We start from the raw sequence: 24,214 nt of genomic DNA on the forward strand, positions 1-24,214 counted from the left end.
CCAGTGCTCATTTCACTAGGCCATGCTGCCTGAGGAGCTCCCTAAGGTTTCTGCCCCTCACCAGAGACTTAAATAATAATAATAATAATTGTGGTATTCGTTAAGTGCTTACTATGTGCCCAGCACCGTTCTAAGCGCTGGGGTAGATACAAGGTAATTGGGTTGGACACAGTCCCTGTCCCCCATGGGGCTCAAAGTTTTAATCCCCATTTTACAGATGAGGTAGTTGAAGCCCAAAGAAGTGAAGCGACTTGCCCAAGGTCACCCAGCAGACATGCGGCAGAGCCGGCTTTAGAACCCAGGTCCTACTGACTCCCAAACCACTATGCCATGTTAAGGCACTAAGTCGTACCACTGAGTGTTGTGGGCAGGAAACATGTCTGCTAAATCTGTTGTACTCTCCCAAGCTCTTAGTACAGTGCTCTGCACACAGTAAGCACTCTGTAAATACCATTGATTGATTGACACAAGGGAGAAGGGTGGAGATGGGGGCCTCCTCTCCATAGTGGTGGTGGTGGTGATGATCATGGAGTGTCTCAGAGTAAGCAGCAAACAAGGCTTAGCCCAGAAACGAGGATTCTGGGACCGAGAACATGCGCCAAGGAACCGATTAAAGTGCTGGCAGTTTGTGCAGCTTCCAGGGAGGGGTCAGGCCAAGTCAAACCAAACCCACCCTACATAGAAGACCTGGGTTTTCATCTCAGTACACTTCTCTGAGCACCTGACTGCAGGGCCATGCATACAGTACTCTTCATCGTCACCATCATTGATATTTATTGAGTGCTTACTGTGTGCAGAGCATCATACTAAGAGCTTGGGAGTAAAATGTAACAGAGTTGGCAAACACATTCCCTGCCCACACTGAGCCTATAGTCTAATAATAATAATAACTGTGGTATTTGTTAAGCACTTACAATGTGCCAGGCACTGTACTATGTACTGGAGTAGATACAAGGTAATCGGGTTAGAGACAGTCCCTGAGCCACATAGGGCTCACAGTCTTAATTCCCATTTTACATTTTACAGATGAGGTAACTGAGGCATAGAAAAGTTAAGTGACTTGTCCAAGGTCACACAGCAGGCAAGTGGCGAAGCTGGGATTAGAACCCTGGTCCTTATGATTCCCAGCCCCATGCTGCTTCTCCACTTCCACAAACCTCATCCCAATCGGAACACAGTTTCTGTTTTGGAGCCTGGAACTCGATGCTTTTGAAGATGTATCTCTAGATCTTCCAACTAGATCTTTCCAGCATTGCCTGCAGGGAGCCCGTAGCTTCCCTAGGGTGGTACTGAAAGATGACAGAGGCAGGAACCCCTCCAGATAACTTCCCCACTCCCCTCCCCCTTCCACAGAGTGAGGAGCTGCATATGCTGCAGGTGCACTACAAAGCCAGCCAAGAGGAGCAGGGGCAGCAGCTGCAGGACAAAGGGCAGCCGCTGCAGGACGAGCTGCAGCAGCTCAAGGACACTTCCCTCGAACCTCCCAACAGTCCCGACGCAGAGAGTAATAAGGTAATCAGCCCTAGGGGCAAGACTAGGAAGGAACCGGCCCTCTTTCCCAAGGTTCCCCAGTTCTGGAAAGAGAGGGAATGGAATGCTAGTCCCCCAGTGGAAGTGGGGACAGGGAGAGAGAAGCTCAGACAGAGCCGCTGGCCTGGGTGAGTTCCCCCCATTCAGTTCCAGGCAGCCCCCCTTCCCTGGAATCCAAAGGTGGGAACACTGGAGGCTGCAAGGCCTAGCATGCTGCAGTGCACAGTTCAAACCCTATATTGCACGCTGGGAGTAGTCATCTTCAACCGCAGCACTGCTTGTAAGCACCAGTCAGTCACAACAGGGTGAAGAAGCTCTTGCTTGTTATACTCTTGGACAAGAGGTTCCCCCACCCCCTGCTGCTGGGAGCAACGGCTTGGGCCAGGAGAAGACATACTAGTGGTGAGGTGCAGAGGCACACATCTCCAGTGCTTCCAGCACTCTCCCCAGTGTCGGGCAGACCATTGCCTGAATGGGCCATGGCCCACTGAAGAAGTGCTGAGGTTGGGGGTTGGTGGGTGGGGAAGGGAGCAAGGATGCAAGAGGAAGTGAAAAATGTCATTCACACCTGCTCTTCCCATAACACAGCATGATGTCACCCAGACAGGCAGCACCTGGCTGGGACAAACAGTCCAGGCAGGGCTATGGTCTCTCCAGTGTGTAGGCACTGCCTGGCACTGCCCAGCCTAGAGACAGGGAATGAGCTGAAAGTCCATTGGATTTGCTCCATCCTTGAGGGTTACCCATGACTGACCAAATCTATCTGGCTAAGGTCAAGGTCAGCTTCTCTGGCACATCCCCAAGAGATCTGGGGAGCAACCGACAATGGCTGTGCTGGGGTGCAGTGGCCCCACCTCATTCTCATATCTGGTCCGAGGGATCATTCTGGGCCTCTGCTGGAATGGTGGGGAGTTGGGCGGGCTGGGGGCGCAGTTGATTCAGGGACCATGGGGTCCATTGTAGAGTTACTCAAACCTCCCCAGCCTCTTTGGGGTCCTCAGCTCCAGCTCTCCTGCTCACGGGAGCAGGAAGGCCCCCAGGGGAGCCCAGCACTGGACGGTCCCAGAGAAGGTAGAAATTCAGCCACTCATTTGACTGGCTCCCCAGGGTTTGGTTGCTTGACCTGCAGGAAGGCTATGGACTGGTGGGGCCTTCCTCCCGGGTCCCTAGGGGGGTCCCTGCTGGGGGGACCCCCCTGCTGTGTGAGAGGGTCACTCAGGTGTCTGCTCATCAGATCCAGGAGATTCCCAGGCCACAGCCAGGCTGTGAGGCGGGAGGCCTCAAAGATCCTCCCCACCCTTTTGAGGGAGTCCTGGCAAGGCCCATGGACAGAACTCCTGCGCCAACCCCTGCTGTCATGTGAAGGTCTGGACCCCCTCTGGCCCCAGCTTCCAGGCCTGGCTTGCCTCCCTCCCCCAGGGTTGGAGCTCCCTCTGTCCTCTTCTACACACAGGCTCTCCCCCACTGCCCCATTTGTACACTGGCACTGTCCCCCTCCCTGGCAGTGGTGGGTTTGGCCGGTGACTTAGTGAGTGCCTCGGCTCGAGGTGTTATGCTGCCAGTGTGGGAAGGGCAGGGCCCAGGGCCTGACCCTGAGTCAGACTGGGACATGGATGCAAAGAAGGCGGGGGGCCAATGTTGGCAGAGTCGAGGGCCCGACAGGGGGACCATCTTCAGAGGCTCCTGAAGGCGACGGCCCCCTCGGGCATGAGGCCTGGCCCGCCCCCTCGTCTGGATGGTGCCCTCCACCTGCCAAGGTGAGAGGGGCAGGAGGGGCCTGAGTCAGGAGGCCGGCCCTCTGTTCCAAGGCTGTTGCTTCTTCCTTTCTGTTCCACATCTGCAAGGCGCTGACCCCGACGAGCCAAGGTCCCATGCGAGGTCCGAGATGCCAGGGCCCTGCTTACCTGCTTTTTAACCTCTCGGTCTTTTTCCTTTCTCCTTTCCTTTCATTTTGCCATCATCATTACCTGTTGCTTCATCTGTTTGCATCGTGGGCTCCCCTGTGCACCCTTTCCCCCTCCGACATGTCACAGCCACCCCCTGCCCCCGATCCCCCCATCTTCTCCCTGCCTCTCGTAGGCCTGGTGGTCATATCGGCTCTGCTCTGGTGCTGGTGGGCTGAGACCTCGTCCTAACACAGGTACTGGTATTGCTTCCTCTGCTCCCGGGGGCCTGAGGGAGGGAGCCGCTCATGCTGCCTCTCCCTGCTCCCCCCTCTCTTCCACCCCACTCCGTGACACCCCCCACCTTCCCCCACTGCTTGCTTTGTGCTTTCTCCTTTGCGCTGCACCTGGAGTTCGGGCTGGGACTCCTGGCTTCTCCTTGGACTCGGCTTCTCTGGACCGCACTCTCTCTCTCTGCTGTCCGGCGGCAGGGTGCTACCTGGTGGATGGTCCAATCGGAGCTTGAAGACCCAGCTCAGGGGAGGGCGGTCCCACCGTCATCTTCCTACAGCCAGGCTCTCTCTCGTGAGGCCTTTCCTGGCCCAGCCCCTGCCAGGCCAAAGGCTGACGGCTCCGCAGGCTGCTCTCAGGGAGCTTCGGGCTACTCTCAGGGAGCGGCTCCCAGGGAAACCCTCCTGTGGCACCACAGAATGGTCCCCAGAAAACCCATCCCTCCCCGCTGGGGATCCCCAACCCCGGGATGCTGGGCCAGGTCAGCCTCTCCCTCCCTTAGCCCCTGGAAGAGGTAGACAGACCCTCCATTCTGCTCTCACAAAGGCCCAATTCGATGAGAGCTTGTCTCCACCGAGTGAGAACACTCAGAGGGGCATCTCCCAGCTGCTTCCTGGCCAGTGAAATGGGGCGTACTTGATAGCCTGAGTCCTGGATGCGGCCCTCAGGCCTTCTCACTGCTTCAGCCACAGCCCAGTGATCTAGACTCACCTATAGTCCAAATCTCAGGGACCAGACCTCACAGCTGAGATTCCTGGCTCCTGTTCTCGAGGCCTTAATCTCTTCTGCTCATCTCGGCCGGTCTCTGCCTTGTAAAGGAGCTGAGAGGTTTTCCCTGGCCTCATCCCAAACGCTAAGCCCTTTCCTCCTCGAGTTTGGCTGGTAACCAGACCCAGATGCTGACCCTGACCTCAAAGCCTCCTCCTTGACCTCCGACGCCTTGACAGTTTGGCAGTTGGGAAAGATTTCTGTTGTGGTCCCTGTGCCTACCACCCACTGGGAGCTGGGGCGATGTCTCCCCCAATTCTCTGAGAGGGAAACTGAGACCCAGGGGTTCCCACCCGTTCCTGCTCCAGCTCCAGCTGGGCCAGGTCCAGGGAGGATTGGCATCCTCCCGTGGGGGGAGGTGGTGTGAAGGCAGGAAGGGCATCGTCTGGTTGGGGGAGCCCTCAAAGCTTGCTTGTCCTTGGTCCCCACAGAGCCTGCTCGGCATCTGGAAGCCCATGGTGCTCCTGGCCATCGCCGCTGTGGCCATGTACCTGCTACCCAACATTCAGAAGCAGGAGACAGACTGCTGCCCCACAGAGTGAGCGGAGGTCCTGGTCAGTGGGCTCAGCATCCCCACCGGGCCCAGCCGCGGGCAGGACAAACTGGGCCAGAGCCACCTTCCAGTCCGGCGCCCCCCGGGTCCCTGTTCCCCTTCCTTCCAACCGTTCAGCTCGGACAGGCCGCCAGGGAGTCACCGTCACCGCTGGGAGGGACTTAACACTGACCTCTTAGTTGCACCAGAGTGTGTGGCTTTTTCTTGGCTCCCTTCGCCTCGCATGAGAATTCAATCTGCTACTCTCTCTCTGACCTCTTGCCTTTCTGCAGAGCCTGGGCCCCTCACCCAGCAGTCACACCCCCACCCCCATGCTCACCAAGGGCCTGATTTTGCTTGTGCAGGCAGCTGAGGGAAAGCTGGATTTATCTACTCTTCCCTGGCTTAGGGAACATTTACACCTGCCCATCGTTATCATCCTCAGTGGTATTTATTGAGTGCTTATTGTGTGCAGAGCACGGTACTAAGCTTTTGGAAGAGTACAATGCAACAGAGCTAGTAAACAACTTCTCTGCCTACAATAAGCTTATGGTCTAGAGAGGAGCTTAACTGGGCTGTGACCCATCTGTCCCCGTAGAGGAGTGGGTAGTGTTGGTTGTGTTGGGGTGTATGGGGAGGGGGTTGTGTGTTGGTGTGTTGGTGTGTCTGGCCAACCACCCTTCAGCCTCTGTGGTCTGCCATCTGGCTATGTGAGCTACAGGCAGGGTTGATGTGTATGGTCACCTGCTGGTGAGGCCCATCGGACTACGTGTGCCCAGAGTTGACCCCTGAAGTTGCCTGGTGTGTTTACCTGCATGGGCCATTGCTTGTAGGGGTTCTTAATCCGTGTCGATGTGTGAATGCCACCAGGGCTGGGAGTACCGGAGCCAAATTGGTGTGCAGAAAAGGGGGTCACAGGGGTCTTGGGGCCGGAAGGCATCAGAGGGGGTCGCATCCTCACCCTCAAGAGGGGCCCCAAGCTGTCCTCGAGTCCTCCGCCAACAGGACTGCCCCGGTTTCTTAATCTATATCCTCCCTGGTTCCCCTTTACACTTTGTCCTCTAGTTCCCTGGCAGGTGTGTTGCCAGCCAGCACATTGGCAAGGAAGTGTTCCTCCCCTTTTGTTCCCCAGTCCTTCTCAGTGGAAGGAGGTGGAAGGGAAATGGGCTTATGGAAGCCATTGTAGCAGGAGGAGGAGTAATTGTATTAATGGTATTTATTGCGAGTTTAATGAGTGCAATGCAGCAATGGATAGTATATATTGAGTGTTTACAGAGCCCTGAACTAAGTTCTTGGGAGGGTACAATAGAGATAGTAGGAACGACTGCTGCCCTGAGGGAGCTTACAATCTAACAGGAGGTAGGCACTAAAATAAATTAGTGGTCGGTAATGCAGTGCACCCTACCAAGTCCTTGGGAGATTCAGCAGAGCCATGGTGAATGGGAGGCTACTGAAAAACATTTTGTAGCCCACTCTCGGCAGCCAAGTTAAGGGTGATGTCATGAAAGGGTAAGCACCAGGATTCAGGACCTTCTGAACCAAATTATGTCAACAAGGGCTTGGGGGTTACCCTTAGTGCCCCCAGGACTGGAACTACCATTATGGTATTTGGTGGGGTTTTTTTTTTTGAGGCCATTAGGCCAGCCTGGAAGGCAGCTTCAGGACCAGGGGACTTGAAAGAGCACCATCCTCTGTGGGGGCCTATAAGCAAATTTTGGAAGCCCAAACCCTTCAAGGGACTGCCAGTGGGCCTTGTCCCCCAACCCTTCTTACAAATGGCTCTGATGTGGCTCCAAAAAGCCCTAGATCTGGGCTTTAGGCCTGGTTAATGAGTTTGTGTAACTCCCAATACTTCTGTAGAAGTCCCCCTGCCCTCCTGTCATTGCCCCACTCTTGTTTAGCGGTAGTAACGGTAATAGTATTTATTAGGTGCTTACTGTGCGCATAAAACTGTACTAAACACTATACAGAATACAAAGGTAGGAATTCCCTCTAGACTGTAAGCTCACTGTGGGCAAGGAGTATGTCTACCAATTCTGTTATACTGTACTCTCCCAAGCACTTAGTAGTGCTCTGCACAGAGTAAGCGCTCAATAAATACCATTGATTTTGATGATGATGATGATAACGATGAACCGTCTCTGTTCCTAGAGGGGCTCACATTCTGTGTGCTGTTGCCCCGTCAAGGCCCACTGCCTGCCTTGAAGCCCAGACAGAATTAAACAGGTCAGGAGATCTTGGCTCACGTTCCCGATTTTCTTTTTGGTTCTTCAGTGTCACTTCTACAGGAACTTGCCTGCCACGACTTCCCATCACCCCAGCCCACTCCCTCTGATGATGGTCTTGTCCTTACCTGTTTGCAGCTGCTCCTGGGCCCCAGGGCCTCACATAGAGTAGGAAATCCCAGAGGGTGGACAGTAGTGTCCTGGCTAACGGTGGTTAAGTGATCTGATCTGGCTCCTGAGCTCAAGGAAGCTTGGAGCTGGCCTGGTGGTCTGCCCAGGGCCCAGAACAGCTTAGAGCCCCAGATGGACTGATCCCAGCCCTTTCCCAGATCTGTCTTCCTTGTACCCCGATGCTCTTCCGGGCTCATAATGTGTTTGGCCTGGAGCCTGCCTCCCTGTGCCATCTTAGAACTCCAGATCTTGGCTTCTTCCTTTCCCAAGACCCACCATCTTGGTTTGGTGAAGGGAATGGAGTCCTGGCTAGTCGACTCCTGTGCAGGGTGTCCTTCAGCCCCTAGGGTCTTGCCCTGCCAGATGGCCAACCCCAGAACAGAAGCCAGTTGGCCCCGGAGTTAGGTCACTCACCCACTGATCCAGCTTGGCGCCTAGGCTGCTGTAATGGACGTCACGGTGTCTAACAGGCTCAGACCCCACGGGAGAGCGGGACAGCTCGGGTCTCCCGAGGAGGTTCAGTGGGTGGTGAGTCAGGAGGTTATAAACGGCCCACGGCCCCTTCCAGCCCAGTGCCAAGTCAGCTGATGAAGCCCCCTGCACACCCCCTGGTGTGCCCCACGGCCCAGAGGAAAGGGGCAGGCTGGCAATCCTGAGATGGAGGCGGGAGGGTATCGGAGGAGGTTGGCAGGTCCGGGGCAGGCATTGCGCACAGTCCGTTCCGGGCCCACGTCGCTCCCAGTCTCGGGGCCGCAGCTCATGGACTATATTGAGGGCTGAGTCACCGGCCCTGCGCTCTGGGCCAGGAGGGCGGGTGGGCCGACTGGCCAGCCGGGGGCCTGAGTCAAGACCCGATTTATCCTGGACGGCAACGGGCTCAGATTGCGGGGGCGGGGGGTGACGGGAACCATCCGCTGGCATCGCTCCCTGCTCTGCCCCATTCACCGCCTGCCCCTGTCCCTGACGGAGGCTCTGGTTGGGGCCGGTAGAGTGGAGTGGAGAGGAGCTGATGGGGAGGCAGCACCAGGGTGCTCTGCCGGCTCCTTCCCCACCCCAGGCCCGGTGCCCACACTTCTTCCGGGCCCCCTTCCCCGGTGGCCACCCATCATGTGCCAAGTGCTTAATACAGTGCTCTGCACACAGAAAGCGCTCAATAAATATGATTGAATGAAGGTGCCATTTAGCCCTAAGTCGCAGGGCAGTGGCCTCCCTTGCTTCATCCAACCTTGTCCAGGAGCCTCTTTTCTCCACTTAGCCAGCATCGACCCCCTAGCAGTTCTGGGGGGTGGGGGGGAGGGCAGGACTACTGGGTTCTTCCTTCTACATAAGCATGACTCACTCTCTCCTGGCTCTGACTCATGCTCTCCCCACACTAGGACAGGGGATGTCACTCCCCATCCTGGACTGGGGAACACCGTTCCATGAGACCTGGTTGCTCTACAGTCAAATGGCAAGTCCTGGGCTCTCGATTTCCTTTACTGGGCCTCTTGAAAGCTGTCCTGTTGCTCCAGGGCTCCTGGGTCTGGGGTGGGACTAATCCAGTTTGGGAATCCCCTGGGGGGCAGCGGGGGAGCTCACTCTCATCATTTGGGCCCACCCTGGAAATCCCTGGCCCTAGGAAAATGGGCCAATACCAGGGCCCTGAGGATTTGGAGCTTCACCCGTGACCTCCCCACAGTATCCCCAGGCTCTACCTGGGAAGAAGGGTGAGGGCAGAGCCAAACTGGGTTTCCCGGGTCCTTAGGGCTAGGGGTCTTCTAGGGCAGAGCTCCCCTGGCCAGGTGCCATCCCTAGGGGCTCAAAGGGGACTGGACTTCTATTAGGGCCTCTGGGGGCAAATCAGAATATCATTGGGCTCACTTGCCAGCCCCCCGACACAATGGGGACTGGCTGAAGGGCTCAAAGGGTGTGCGAATGGCCCTGGCAGCCGCACCCCCAGAGCAGGCCCCAGGGGTCTCCCAGAGGGACCATGCCCTGTGCCACGAGGAGCTAGGTCAGCCTCAATCCTTTTAACATCAGACCCTGGCAGTAGGGTCCTCCACAGGAGGCCAGGTCTAGAGGAGCAAGACTCTGGGGTCCCTGGTTCTGGGGTGAAGGGACTCGGGGGCCGGGGGGCGGGGGGGGGGGGGGGCGCAGGAACTGTGGTAAAGAGCTGCAACCAGGAGAGTGGAATTCCTGAGCCGCATGTCACGGCCAGGAGACGGAACATGAGCCCTGGGCCGAGGGCTATTTATACCCCAGCCTGTCACCATCAGGGCTCTGGAGCCCCTACCCCCCGCCCCCCATCAATCCATCCTGGTGTCCAGCTAGGGCCCCCAGAGGCCCCCTCCCCCAATTACTTATGCGCTTATCTCCCACCAGCCTCTCCTGCTACCCCAGGCCCTCTTGTCCTTCTTCCATTAGCCCAACCCAGCAGTTCTGAGAGAACTCAGATTGCCCGACCCACCTTTCTCCTGGGAGTGAGAGGGGGTGCTGCCTTCTCTGATCTGAGGTCCCCGCAACCTAGGACAGCCTCCCCCTCCCCCCAGCCCCTCACCCCAGAGGCTCTGCCCTCCTTCCCTAACCCCCAGCTTTTCTGAGGACGAGAGAGAAGTAAATCAACAGGGGAGTCCCAGAACTTTCCAGAGTCTCCTCGCTTCTCACCTCCCCCTCTCCTCTACACTTCCAACCACCACCACCACACACCCCTCCTGCAAGCTGGGCAGGAGACACCGTCTGAGTCAAAGTTTGGAATAGCCCTCCCCACCCCAGGATCTGGACTTAGGGAAATCATGGCTTCTGGGATTTTGGTGGGTGCTCCGGCTTGATGTTGTTTTTCTGCTCACAACTCTGACTCTCTGCGCCCCTTTCCCTGCCCTGTGCCTCAGTTGTCTTGGCATCTCCACCCCGCCGAGTCCTAGGGGCCTAACTCCCGGGCTCCGCTTGGGCCACCTCCACCAGGTTGGGGGCACCACCTTGTTCACCTTTTCCCTCCCTCGGCGGCCCATCGCCCCCCATCAGGTTCAGGGCCTGCCCCCCCGTCTCCGCTCGGGCTCACGTTCCCCCTTGGCCGCCTCCCGAGGGATGTCCCCGCCCGGCAGAGCAGGCTCTTCCTTCCGAAGGCCCGGCCCTCTCCCCAGGCAGGGCACGGTGCCCGGGGGGCTCCCTGGCATGAGGGAGGCTGGTCCTGACCCCCCACCCCTCCCCATGCCCCTGCTCAGTCACCCCCCTGAGTCAGCCCCAGGGGAGGACAGAGATGATTCAGGGGGGGACCATCGCCTCTGAGTCAGGGGTCCCCACGTGCCGAGACTAGTAGGTGGCCCGTTTGGAGGGATTGGGGTGGGGGGCGAGACCTCCCCCTTGTCACACCTAGCCCCGCCCACCCGGTATTGGGGACGGGGGCGAGGGAGAATCGTCTGGGAAGAGCGCGCAGACAGGCAGACGAGTGACTGGGCTGTGAGCCAGGACTCCTGGGTCCTGTTGCTCGTTCTAATAATAATAATAATGATGTCGGTATTCGTTAAGCGCTTACTATGTGCCAGGCACTATTCTAAGCCCTGGGGTAGATGGAAGCATTGTGACCCAATGGAAAGAGCACGGGCTTGGGAGTCAGAGGTCATGGGTTCAAATCCCGGCTCCGCCCACTGTCAGCCGTGTGACTTTGGGCAAGTCACTTAACTTCTCTGGGCCTCAGTTACCTGGTCTGGAAAATGGGGATGAAGACTGTGAGCCCCAAGTGGGACAACCTGATCACCTTGTATCCTCCCCAGCGCTTAGAAAAGTGCTTTGCACACAGTAAGCGCTTAATAAATGCCATCATTATTATTATTATTATGGGTTCAAATCCCGGCTCCGCCCACTGGCAGCTGTGTGACTTCGGGCAAGTCACTTAACTTCTCTGGGCCTCAGTTACCTTGCCTGGAAAATGGGGATGAAGACTGTGAGCCCCAAGTGGGACAACCTGATCACCTTGTATCCTCCCCAGCGCTTAGAACAGTGCTTTGCACACAGTAAGCGCTTAATAAATGCCATCATTATTATTATTATTATGGGTTCAAATCCCGGCTCCGCCCACTGTCAGCTGTGTGACTTCGGGCAAGTCACTTAACTTCTCTGGGCCTCGGTTACCTCGTCTGGAAAATGGGGATGCAGACTGTGAGCCCCAAGTGGGACAACCTGATCACCTTGTATCCTCCCCAGCGCTTAGAACAGTGCTTTGCACAAAGTAAGCGCTTAACAGATGCCATCATTACTATGATACAAGGTAATCAGGTTGTCCCACGTGGGGCTCTCATCCCCATTTAACGGACGAGGGAACTGAGGCCCAGAGGAAGTGAAGCGACTTGCCCAAGGTCCCACAGCCGACAAGTGGCAGAGTCGGGGTTAGAGCCGACTCCACTAAGCCACGCTGCTTCCCGCCAACTTGTCCGGGCCTCAGTTTCCCCTCCCCTAGACCGTCTCTCCCCCCGACCGCTGTGGGAGCCTGGATAGCGGGTGGGGGTCGGGGCCCCGGGGAGACCCTCGGGGGGGGGGGAGTGGGCGGGTCTCCGTGGTCCCGGGCCCCCCCCCCCGCCCCCCGGGCCGGGCCCGGCCGAGTCGGCATTCCTGGGAGGCCGGCGCTCTGACGTGGGCCCGGGGGGCGGCGGGGGGAGGGTCCGGCCCGGGGGCTTCTTATACCCCCCGCCCCCCGCCCTGGTCCGCACTGCCCCGGCCCCCCGGCACCGCCCCCGGAGCCCGCGCGCGGCAGGACCGGCCAGCCAGGGACCCGAGGGACCGAGCGGAGGCGGCGGGACTGAACGGGGAGAGAGGACAGGATCCAGCCGGACCCGGACCCCCGGTCCTAGCCCCGGGCCTCGGACCCCGGCCCCCGCGACAGGCGGACACCAACCCCAAAGTCCAGCCGGGCTCCGGACGCCAATTCCAGGGTCCACCCGGGCTCCGGACACCAACCCCACGGTCCACCCCGGGCTCCGGACGCTAATCCCAGGTCCACCCAGGCTCCGGACATCAGCCCCAAAGTCCAGCCGGGCTCCGGACAGCAATTCCAGGGTCCAGCCGGGCTTCGGACACTAACCCCACAGTCCACCCCGGGCTCCGGACGCTAACCGCAGGTTCACCCAGGCTCCGGACACCAACCCCAAAGTCCAGCCGGGCTCCGGACACTAACCCCAGGGTCCACCCCGGGCTCCGGACGCTAATCGCAGGTCCACCCAGGCTCCGGACACCAACCCCAAAGTCCAGCCGAGCTCCGGACACCAATTCCAGGGTCCAGCCGGGCTCCGGACGCTAATCCCAGGTCCACCCAGGCTCCGGACACCAACCCCAAGGCCAACCCGGGCTCCGGACACCAACCCCAAAGTCCATCCGGGCTCCGGACAGCAACCCCAGAGTCCAGCCGGTCTCCGGACAGCAACCCCAGAGTCCAGCCGGTCTCCAGACACCAACCCCAAAGTCCAGCCGGGCTCCGGACACCAATTCCAGGGTCCCCCCGGGCTCCGGACAGCAACTCCAGAGTCCAGCCGGGCTCCGGACACCAACTCCAGGGTCCAGCCCGGGCTCCGGCCAGCACCCCCAGGGTCCAGCCCGGGCTCCGGCCAGCACCCCCAGGGTCCAGCCCGGGCTCCCTCACCGCAGCTGCGGCCAGCCCCCTCCCCCGCCGCCGAGCCCCCACCATGATGAACAGCAGCGGCTACCCCGAGGGCCCGGCGCCGGGCCCCGGCGAGGAGGCGGAGGAGATGCCGTCCACGGAGAAGGACCTGGCCGAAGACGCGCCCTGGAAGAAGATCCAGCAGAACACGTTCACCCGCTGGTGCAACGAGCACCTGAAGTGCGTGGGCAAGCGGCTGGGCGACCTGCAGCGGGACCTGAGCGACGGGCTGCGGCTCATCGCGCTGCTCGAGGTGCTCAGCCAGAAGCGCATGTACCGCAAGTTCCACCCGCGCCCCAATTTCCGCCAGATGAAGCTCGAAAACGTGTCCGTGGCCCTCGAGTTTCTGGAGCGGGAGCACATCAAGCTCGTGTCCATCGGTCAGTGCGGGGCCGCGCGCGGATAACCAGAATAATCATCATCATAATGTGGCATTTATTAAGCGCTCACTATGTGCCAGGCACTGTTCTGAGCGCTGGGGAGGTTACAGGGTGATCAGGAGGTGTCCCACGGGGGGGCTCACAGTCTTCATCCCCGTTTTACAGATGAGGGAACTGAGGCCCAGAGAAGTTAAGTGACTTGCCCAAAGTTACACAGCTGACAGTTGGCGGAGCCGGGCTTTGAACCCATGACCTCTGACTCCAAAGCCCGGGCTCTTTCCACTGAGCCACGCTGGGTGATCAGGTTGTCCCACGAGGGGCTCACAGTCTTCATCCCCATTTTACAGATGATGATGATGATGGCATTTATTAAGCGCTCACTATGTGCCAAGCACTGTTCTAAGCGCTGGGGAGGTTACAGGGTGATCAGGTTGTCCCACAAGGGGCTCACAGTCTTCATCCCCATTTGACAGATGATGATGATGATGATGATGGCATTTATTAAGCGCTCACTATGTGCCAAGCACTGTTCTAAGCGCTGGAGAGGTTACGAGGTGATCAGGTTGTCCCACGAGGGGCTCACAGTCTTCATCCCCGTTTGACAGATGATGATGATGATGGCATTTATTAAGCGCTCACTATGTGCCAAGCACTGTTCTAAGCGCTGGAGAGGTTACGAGGTGATCAGGTTGTCCCACGAGGGGCTCACAGTCTTCATCCCCGTTTGACAGATGATGATGATGATGGCATTTATTAAGCGCTCACTATGTGCCAAGCACTGTTCTAGGCGCTGGAGAGGTTACAAGGTGATCAGGTTGTCCCACGGGGGGCTCACAGTCTTCATCCCCATTTTACAGATGAGGTAACTGAGGCACAGAGAAGTTAAGTGACTTGCCCAAAGTCTCACAGCTGACAATTGGCAGAGCCAGGATTTGAACCCATGACCTCTGACTCCTAAGCCCGTGCTCTTTCCACTGAGCCACGCTGCTTCTCTAGTAATAATAATGGTAGTTGTTAAGTGCTTACCATGTGCCAAGCGCTGTTCTAACCACTGGGGGAAATACAAAGTTGTTAGGTTGTCTCACGTGGGGCTCACAGTCTTCACCTCACAGCCTGCTTCGTGGGAAGCAGCATGGCTCAGTGGAAAGAGCACAGGTTTGGGAGTCAGAGGGTTCTAATCCCGGCTCCGCCACATGTCTGCTGTGTGACCTCAGGAAAGCCATTTAACTTCTCTGAGCCTCAGTGACCCCATCTGTAAAATGGGGATGAAGACTGTGAGCCCCACTTGGGACAACCTGATCACCTTGTATCCCCCCCCAGCGCTTAGAACAGTGCTTTGCACATAGTAAGCGCTTAATAAATGCCATCATTATTACTATTATTATTATTCACCCCCATTTTATTCATTCATTCATATTTATTGAGCGCTTACTGTGTGCAGAGCACTGGACCTAAGCACTTGGGAAGTACAGATGAGGTCACTGAGGCACAGAGAAGTTAAGTGATTTGCCCAAAGTCGCACAGCTGATGAGTGGCGGAGCTGGGATCAATAATGGTATTTGTTAAGTTTTACAGATGGGAGAACTGAGGCACAGAGAAGTTAAGTGGCTTGCCTAAAGTCACACAGCTGATAAGTGGCAGAGCTGGGATTAGAACCCATGACCTCTGACTCCCAAACCCGGGCTCTTTCCACTAGGCCACGCTGCCGGTGCTTCTATTGGCCCTTGGAAAGGGGACCGAGGGCGAGACCTCTCGGTCCCCGGGGAAATCCACGGTCTGGAGGGTGGAGGGGCTAGGGACCCCTGGCTGGAAGAGGGGCTGTTCAGCAGGGACAGGAAAAGTTTTCCCCCACCCCTGATGTCCCCTTCCATTCCTGGCCCTTAGGGGCCCCAGGCAGGTCCCCCTCAGTCAGGAGCAGAGCTGCGCCTTCACCCCCAGATTTTCCCTGGACCCCCTGCGGCCTGGCAGTCAGAAACACTGGTTTCCAGGGCTTCCTCCTTCATTCCAGCCCCTACAGCCTCCACCCCAGCTCACACTCCTCGCCGGACATCCCCAGCACACCCCCTCCCCAGACATCCCCTCCCCACTCACCCGCTACCCCTTTGTCACACCCCGACCCACGCTCCTTCTACCTCTCCCGCACACCCTGACACACACTTACCTCTCTGGCACACAGATAACAATAATAATAATAATAATAATAATAATAATGGTATTTGTTAAGCGCTTACTATGTGCAAGGCACTGTTCTAAGCGCTGGGGGGATACAAGGTGATGAGGTTGTCCCATGTGGGGCTCACAGTCTTAATCCCCATTTTACAGATGAGGGAACTGAGGCCCAGAGAAGTTAAGTGACTTGCCCAAAGTCACCCAGCTGACAATTGGAGGAGCCGGGATTTGAACCCATGACCTCTGACTCCAAAGCCCGTGCTCTTTCCACTGAGCCACGCTGCTTCTCTGGAGAGGTAGATGCATACACTCTACCTCTCCACCGCACCCTGACACATACCCTACCTATACATCACACCAACACATCCATCCTCTATATCTCCATCACACCCTGACACATACACTCAGCCTGTACCTCTCCATCACCCTGACGAGCACGCTCACCCTCTACCTCTCTGTCACACTCTGACACACACACTCACCCTTTACTTTAGAGAAGCAGCGTGGCTCAGTGGAAAAGAGCCCGGGCTCTGGAGTCAGAGGTCATGAGTTCTTTCTAATCCCGGCTCCACCACTCGTCAGCTGTGGGACTTCGGGCAAGTCACTTCGCTTCTCTGTGCCTCAGTTACCTCATCTGTAAAATGGGGATTAAGACTGTGAGCCGCCTGTGGGACAACCTGATCACCTTGTAACCTCCCCAGCGCTTAGAACAGTGCTTTGCACATAGTAAGTGCTTAATAAAGTGCCATCATTATTTACTTCCACACTCTCACCTGGAAACACACACCTTCATCCTCCCCTCGCATCCTTGCATGCACACACAAACCACCACCCTTTCACCCTTTCCACTCACACCGTCCCACATCCTCCCACACACACACTCACCCACTCAACTCACACCACAACACACACACTCCCTCACCCCCCATGCACACCCCGTCACAGACACATCCGCATACACCTTCACCCACTCCACTCACACTCTGCCACCCACACCCACCCATTCCGTCTACACTCCCCATTCACCCTCACGCACCTTGATACCCACAAGCTCTATCCTCCTCTCCTTTTCTGCCTTCTTTTACAAACCAACATCCCCGCCCGATGCTCACACAGGTCTCCCCACCACCACTTTTCCTTAGAGCACAGGCCTGTTTCCTGTCTGTTGGGGAAACCCTAATCATTCCCTGTCCACCTGGCTACCAGTAAGCTCAGAGTGGAATGGGGCCTGGACCCAGTCCCCTGGGCAAACTCTGGCCCTTCTTACCCTAAGGCATAGACAGCCCCAGTGGCAGTGGGGGACTACAGACATGGGGGTGTGGGGGGAAAGAGGGACATGTAAGTGACCTCTCCCGGATGGTGTGTCTGCCCCTTCCCTGGTCCGGCCACAGTGATGAGGGAACTGGGAATGGGACGCTCCCAGGAATGTGGGTCCCCAACATGTCTCCTTTCATTCTGGGACTGGGGAGACTGAGGAAGCCAGGCTGGAGGGGGCAAGGCAGCAGCATCTCCCCAACCCCTGCCCCTATCCCCACCCCCTCCCTAGGCATGTGCTGAGCAGCTGGGCCCAACCACGGGCAAGGGGGGCGGAGTGGGGTGGGGGGGCCTTTCCAGGGAGAAGTGGGAAGGGGCCCTGTTTCTGAAGCCTAAAAAGGCACTGACTGTGTGCAGGAAGCATTAACCCTTTCCTGCCTGTGCCATGTCTCTGCCTGCCTGAGAGAGTCTCTCTCCCTCGGGGAAAGCAGGAGCTGGGGAGGGGAAGGAAACTGCCTGGGGCAGGAGAGGAGCAAGGAGAGCCCACCTGGAGGAGCCCCCTCAGGCAGAATACGGGGAGGGAACCCTCAGACTGACCACCGACTTGCTGGTCGCTCCCGGGACAGGGCTGAGGGAGCCAGGCCGTGGGATGGCAGCACGATTGGAGGGCCAGGGCCACAGACCACCAGGCCAGGGCTACCAGAAGAATAACCCAAGGGGCCCTTGTTCAGGGACCAGGCCCCCATAAGGGACCTATCAGCAGCCAGTGGAGGAATCAGAGGCATCTTACATGGAGGCTTCGCTCCCGGGCCCCATCACGGAGGCTGGGGTGTTGAGACTCACCCCAGGCTGGAGGAGGCCAGTAGGAGCCCTGGGGAGCGGCTCCTCCATCCCAGGGTGGGGTGGGGGGCACACAGGAGAGAGACATGAGAGAGAGATTTCCAGATTATCCTGCAGGCAGAACTGACCCCTCTCTTCCCCCTTCCCCCCCACCCCCCCTGCACTGCCTGGCCAGCCCAAATTAGCAGCTGAGGTCAGCACGGGGCCCCTTGCCCTGTCCAGCCCCTTCCTCCAATCTCATCCCCCTCCTCCCCCATCTCCCGACCCCCCTGCTCCAGTCTGGAAATAGCCCGGCCGGCCGTGACACAGCAGATGTCTCTGAGCTTTCCAGAAGGACAGACATTGTTGGGGTGGAGGGGGACATGCACGGTGGGCAGGGCAGGTGGCCTTGATGGCCTTCAAAGAGTCCCTTCTCCTTTCAACCCAAACACTACCTCCCTGCTTCCCATTAGGATGGGTTGGATGGGATTGGTTTAAGAGTTGGGGTAGGGCCCGGGGGGCCCCAGACTTCTTGCCCTAGGGAGACTGACAGCAGGATGTAGAATGAAGTCTGGGGAAGGCCGAGAATGGGGTCAAGAGCAGGACTTGGGAGGGTGACCCTGGTGCCGGTGCTAGAGGATGGGGGAGCCGAAGGCCAGTAGAGTAGAGGCCAGTGAAGCCAGACGCCAGTGGACCCAAAGGCCAGGGGGCCAGGGACCAGTGTATCACAGGAGCAATGACAGGAGGGGATTGGGGGGACTGTCAGAGGACTGGATCAGGCAACTCTGTTGGGTTGTGAAACTCTGGGCTGATCCCACTCCCTACCGGTACCTCAGTTTCCCCTGGCTGACAGATCTCTAGTCGCCCGGGGTAGGGTGGAGGGGATCAGGACTGAGGGCCCCAAAGGAGGGTGGGGAAACTTCCTCCCACCTATCCCCCAACCTATCCACCCACTCCAAAGCCCTCGGAAGCCCCGTGTTCCAGCCCAGCTAAGCCCAGCGTGACTGAGTCCCGGAAACCAGTAACACGCATGAACCTGACCTCAGTGGAGGAACACAAAGCTGGGCCGTGGCAGGGGGCTGGGATTGAGGCAGGGGCCGGTGGAGGGAAGAGGCCGACCTGGGCTGGGGAAGCTCCCCTGTTTCCTGTGGGGGTGGGAAGAGAAAGAGGAGCTGTTTCTCAGAGCCAAGTAGCTCATGTGTGTGAGTGTGTGAGTGTGTGTGCGTGCACGCGCTCATGTGCGAACGCACACACACACGGACACACACATCTATGAGATAAGCTGTCAGCAATGCAGCTGTGGGGCTAGGGCTGGGAGGAAGGGGCCAGCCAGGCCTGGATCAGGGGAGAGAACAGTGGGGGGCTGCCCAGCTGTGAGCAGATGTGAGGTGTTTACTCCCTGCCCCTGGGGGCATCCTGTGGCTGCTCCCCCACTTCCCAGCAGCCCCAGAACAAGGGACCCCCCCCCCCCCATCTCCAGGGGAAGGGACAGGTTTGGCTGCTCCTGAGATCAGCTTGGGTCCCAGGCCACCTCCTCCTCCTCCTCCTGTTCCGGGCCAGGGGAGACAGCACATCCCTACCAACCCCACCCTAGCCCACACCCACCCCCCTCCCCCTGGTGTGGAGTCCTGACCCAGCCCTTCCTATTTATCCACAGTGTGAAGCTGCAGAGCAGGAGGGAGGGGAGGAAGCTGGTGGCCGACCGCTGGGGGAATAAGGACCTGGGGGCTGCAGGTCAAAGGCTCGGGCCCACTTCTTCTGCCCCTTGAGGATCTCAGAGATTTCTCACCATGCAGAGAAGGAAACTGAGGCCCCACAGGCACCCAGGGAGCAGGTGGCAGAGTCGGAATGTGCACCCAAGAGTCTTGACCCTGCAGTGGGTTGGGAGAGGGAGGTGTTTAAGTGGCAGGGGAGGTCAGACCCACCAGAGGAACCCACCACTGCCCTGGAGGTGCAGTCTTGACTCCTCTCTCCACCCCGAGGGGCTGAGAACAAAGAGGCCAGTGAGCCCAGCCCACCTCAGCTGTTCCCCAGTTGCTGTCCGGTTCTCCCAGAGCCAACAGCTGGGGGAGCGGGGGTGGGTGGGTGGGGCGCCAGGGTAGGGGCGGGGGTGTAGAGGGCCCGGCAGCTGTCCCGGCCTGGCGGCACTCCCTGCTTCCTTCCCCCTGATCGCTCCTTGAAGGGAGGTGCAGGGGATGTGGAGTGTCCGCTCCCACCCCCCTCCCACTTCAAGGGGACAACCCCTCACTTGGGGAGCTGAGGAAGTGGGGCCGAGGCTCTGGAGTAGGGCAGTCTGGAGGCTGAGCCCTGAGGAAGGAAGCCAGCAGAGAGGGAAAGGAGGAAGGGAGATGAGGAGGAGAAGGCTCTCACTCCTGCCCAGGGGGGTGGGGTCAGGCCAACCGGAGGGAGGCTGTGAGGAGGACAAGGGAACCGGGAATTACGTCCGCTGCCCCTAGTCCCTCCCGGTCTCCTGAGGCCTAACACTCAGCCCCAGGAGGCAGGCAGAGGAGACCTGAGTTGCTGGGGGAGACAATTTTCCCTCCCACAACATAATCCCTTCCCACCATCCCTCCCTTCCTCCGCTCCCTCCCCCCACACCACTTTCTCCCCAGGACTAGCCCTCAACTTGAAAAGGAATCTGGGGATCCAGTGGGTTGGAGCAGTGCTTGCCCACCTCATGGGGTCGGGGCTGGGGTCCAGGGGAGGGCAGGGGACACAAGTGGCCATGTAAAGAGGTGTGTGCATTTGCAGGAGTGTGTTGTGTGTGTGTGTGTTTGTGTGTGTTAGGGTATGAGGGGGTCAGAGAGAGAGAGGAGGGAGCTGGAGTGCCTGGCGGGGGAGTGTGTGTGTCATGGAATACAAAAGCTGCCAAACTATTGTGCTGCGGAGGAGTGTGGGGGCCAGGGGAAAGGGTGGGGGGAGGGGAGACAGTGGAGTAGGAAGGCGGAATCAGTGAGAGGAGAGAGAAGGGGGAGAGGGGACATGGGGCTCCCTCCTCTTTGGGGGTGCGCCTACCCTCTCTTCCCCTCTGAAGCAACAGGATTAGCCCCGTTGGGCCCAGCCAGGGTTTCTGAAGGAAAAAGGGATTCCCCAATTTTCAGGCCCCAGGGTCTCCCCTCAGCTGGTCCCCAGCCAGCAGTGAGGGGGCGGGGGAGAAGGGGGGGAGTGGGAGGGTCCATCCTTCCTACCAGCCCCCGCCTCCATGGCCCTAGCAACCAGAATAAACAAGGCCGACTCTCCTCTTCACCCCACACCCCTTCCACAGGCTGCTCTCTCCGAAGGGGCTGATTGAATCCTGGCTCCCGTCTTCTCTGCCCCAAGAACCCAGGGATAGAGCCCATCGGGGTCTTGAGCAGGGCTTCTGCTAGTGGCCGCAGGATATCCTACTTTGGCCAAGGGAGCCTGCTGCTGGGCATGGTGATCCAGGAGAGCTGGCTTTGGCAATGGGGGGAATTGGGGGCCGGGGGCAGGGAATACCCTCTACCGGCTCCTGCCTTTTCAGACCACATGCCAAGCCCTGCTTCTGAGAGACAGTCTTCCATCTCCCCCACTCCTTCCACCATATCTTGAGGGGCCTCTGAGGAGCTCACAGTGGGAACTGGGGCCTTGGGGCAGGGCAGGGTGGGGCCAGACTCTGCAGTTGGTACAGGGAGCGGGGATGGGAGAGATGTCCACTAGCCAGAAGTCCCATTTCCTCTGCCCACTGAGCTGGCCCCCTTACAGATGTCCATGTTACCCACCCACCCTTCCTCACCCTCACCTACTGGGCACTAAGTTTTCAGGGTGGGCAACTGGGTGCTGGAAAACAGAGCGCCCCCTAAAAAGAAGCTTGACAGTTGCTCCCAGCATCTTTGGGGACCACCTAGAGAGCAAAACACTGGGCAGAGATGACCGGGGTCTAACTCAGGATGGCCTTACTCAGGGACGCACATGGAATGAAAGGTGTCTTGGAGGGAATGGGACACATTGGAAGAAGGAGAGAGAAAGAGAGAGGGAGAGAGAAAGAGAGAGAGACAGAGAGAAAAAGAAAGAAAGAAAGAAAGAAAGAAAGAAAGAAAGAAAGAAAGAAAGAAAAAGAAAGAAAGAAAGAAAAGAAGGAAGACACTTCATCAGCTCTCTTAGTTCTTTTCTCCAGTACACCTCAACTTGCGTGGCATTGTGGATAGAGCACGGGCCTGGAAGCCAAAAGGACCTGGGGTCTAATCCCTGTTCTGCCACTTGTCTGCTGTGTGACCTTGGGCAAGTTACTTCACTTCTTTGGGCCTCAGTTACCTCATCTGTAAAGTGGGGATTGAGGCTGTGAGTATCAAGTGGGACAAGGACTGTGTCCAACCTGAGAAACTCGTATCTACCCCAGTAGTAGTCCATTTACCTCTATTGTATAGGGGACTCTGCCCACAATAGATGCTCAGTAAATACTGTGATGGATTGATTGATTTGGAGTGCTGTCAAGGAAGCCTCCAGGCGTGGGTGCATATATGGGTGGGGGGTGGGAATCAGGTCCTCCCTGACTCTCCTCTGCTGACCTGCCCTCTGCCCTTTCAGACAGCAAGGCCATCGTGGATGGGAACCTGAAGCTGATCCTGGGGCTGATCTGGACCCTGATCCTGCACTACTCCATCTCCATGCCCATGTGGGAGGATGAGGACGATGAGGATGCCCGCAAACAGACCCCCAAGCAGCGGCTGCTGGGCTGGATCCAGAACAAGGTGCCCCAGCTCCCCATCACCAACTTCAACCGTGACTGGCAAGATGGCAAGGCACTGGGCGCCCTGGTAGACAACTGTGCCCCCGGTGAGTGTTGGCACCGGGTGGATAGAGCTGGGAAGGGAGGGGCTAGCAAGACCTGGGGGAGCAGGGAAGGTAGGGCTGATGGGGCCTGGGGAGACAGGGAAAAAGAGCCTGGCAAGGCCTGGGTGGAAGCAATTGGAAAGACTGACCCCCGTGGGCTGGAGAAGTTGGAAGGAAGGGCCAAGAAGTCTTTGGGCTCATGTAGCCCAGGCAAAGGATAAGGTGTGTGACTGGACCAGTTGTTCTCCACCTCCACTGAGGACCGGACCGGCAAGAGGGGACTCTACTGGCCGCATGCGGGATTTCAGTTAGATACCAGGAAGAATTTCTCCACTAAAGGGGTAGGAAGTCACTCGAGCGGGTGTTCGAGGACGGTGGATGACTCTCTGAACGTCTAAATAGTGGAGGCTCATTTGTCTGGGCCGAGTTAGAGGACTGTTCTGCCCAGAGGTGTCTCCCAGCCCAGGGATGCTGGCAGGAAGGCACCAGAGAGGTATTTGAGGGGCATTTTTGCATAGCACCATCACGTGGGCACCTGGCAAGGGGCATTGATGTCCCCCTTGACGGCTTGGAGCAGTGGAGGCAGCTATTGAGTCTGGGAGAAGTCGAGAAGGGAGGACGAAGGGACACGGATGGGGAAAGGGAAGCCTAGAGAAAAGTAGGGTCTCCTCCCTCTTCACTTTCCCCTCTTCACTCCTCCCTTCCCACTCAGGCCTTCCTCCCTCTTCCCTCCTCCCTCTTCCCTGGGCGCTTCCCTTCTGATCCCCCGGAGGATGAGGCAACTCGATCCCTGTGATGCTCCCCGGTGGTCCGGACTGGTGCCTCCTCCCACCCCCATTTTCAGGCTCCCGACCCTTAGTTTGTGGCGGATCCCGGGCCAGACCGGGCCGGACCGGGCCAGTGGACAATGTGGGTTTGGGTGGGGAGGGGCGAGGGTCGGCCCCATGTCCCGGGAAACGATCCCAGCTGTTGCGCCTCTGTCTGTCCCGGCTGCCAACAGTGAGCTCAGCACCTCGGGCTGGTCACGGATTCTGGCCTTCAGTGCCCCCTCCTCCTCCTCCCCCAACATCCAGCCCCACCTCCAGCTCTCACAATAGTCACCCCTTCTCCTTCCTCCCCTCCACCGCCCCAATTCTCCTGCCCTGCCCCTTAGGCCCCACCAGGGCCCAGAAACTTCCTACTCCATAGGTCAGTGTGTGGCTCCCAGCTGGGTGAACTCCTCCCATGCCTGGACCTCAGTTCCCCACCTAGACAAAGCAGGTACAGGGTGAGAGATGGACCAGAACATTATTATTATTAATTATGATACCTGTTGAGTGCTTGCTGTATGCCAAGCACTGTTCTAAGTGCTGGGGTAGATACAAGTTAATCAGGTTGGATACAGTCCCTGTCCCATGTAGGGCTCACGCTCTTAATTCCCATTTTACAGATGAAGTAACTGAGGCCCAGAGAAGTTAAGTGACTTCCCCAAGGTCACACAGCAGACACGTGGCAGAGCCAGGTTTAAAACCCAGGTCGTTTTGGATCCCAGGCCCGTGCTCTATCCACTGATCCACACTGCTTCTCTCTATCTGTTAAGCACTAAGCACTTACTACGTGTAAAGCACTGTTCTAAGCATTAGGGTAGGTACATGTTAATCAGGTAGGACACAGTTTCTCTCCCACATGGGACTCGCAGTCTAAATACAGAAGGACCAGATGCAAGTAACTGGGCAAGTGAAGAGCGCTTGGAGAGCCAGGGGGCAATGTGGGATGGACAAAGGGGGAAGATCTCT

At 58.0% G+C, this 24,214-nt stretch overlaps 2 protein-coding genes across 9 annotated transcripts in view; both read left to right on the forward strand.

Annotated features, from left to right (window-relative positions):
• The window catches only part of CCDC136 (coiled-coil domain containing 136), a 37,763-nt gene extending 30,640 nt beyond the window's left edge, over positions 1–7,123 (forward strand). For 2 of the 5 annotated variants that reach the window (XM_038752341.1, XM_038752342.1), the window contains 2 exons: positions 1,354–1,512; positions 4,904–7,123. In XM_038752341.1, coding sequence (XP_038608269.1) covers positions 1,354–1,512; positions 4,904–5,014 — 270 coding nt within the window. In that variant the 3' untranslated portion in view covers positions 5,015–7,123. Of the gene's footprint in view, positions 1–1,353; positions 1,513–3,563; positions 3,671–4,903 lie in introns of all 5 variants that reach the window. The other 3 variants (XM_038752343.1, XM_038752344.1, XM_038752345.1) reach the window with 2 other exon arrangements.
• A 5,277-nt stretch (positions 7,124–12,400) lies between these two features.
• Positions 12,401–24,214, forward strand: part of FLNC (filamin C) — a 38,374-nt gene continuing 26,560 nt past the window's right edge. For all 4 annotated transcript variants that reach the window (XM_038752241.1, XM_038752243.1, XM_038752242.1 and 1 more), the window contains exons 1-2: positions 12,401–13,406; positions 22,194–22,442. In XM_038752241.1, coding sequence (XP_038608169.1) covers positions 13,052–13,406; positions 22,194–22,442 — 604 coding nt within the window. In that variant the 5' untranslated portion in view covers positions 12,401–13,051. The remainder of the gene's footprint in view (positions 13,407–22,193; positions 22,443–24,214) is intronic.

Source organism: Tachyglossus aculeatus, chromosome 10 (assembly GCF_015852505.1).
Source record: "Tachyglossus aculeatus isolate mTacAcu1 chromosome 10, mTacAcu1.pri, whole genome shotgun sequence".
NCBI lineage: Eukaryota > Metazoa > Chordata > Mammalia > Monotremata > Tachyglossidae > Tachyglossus > Tachyglossus aculeatus.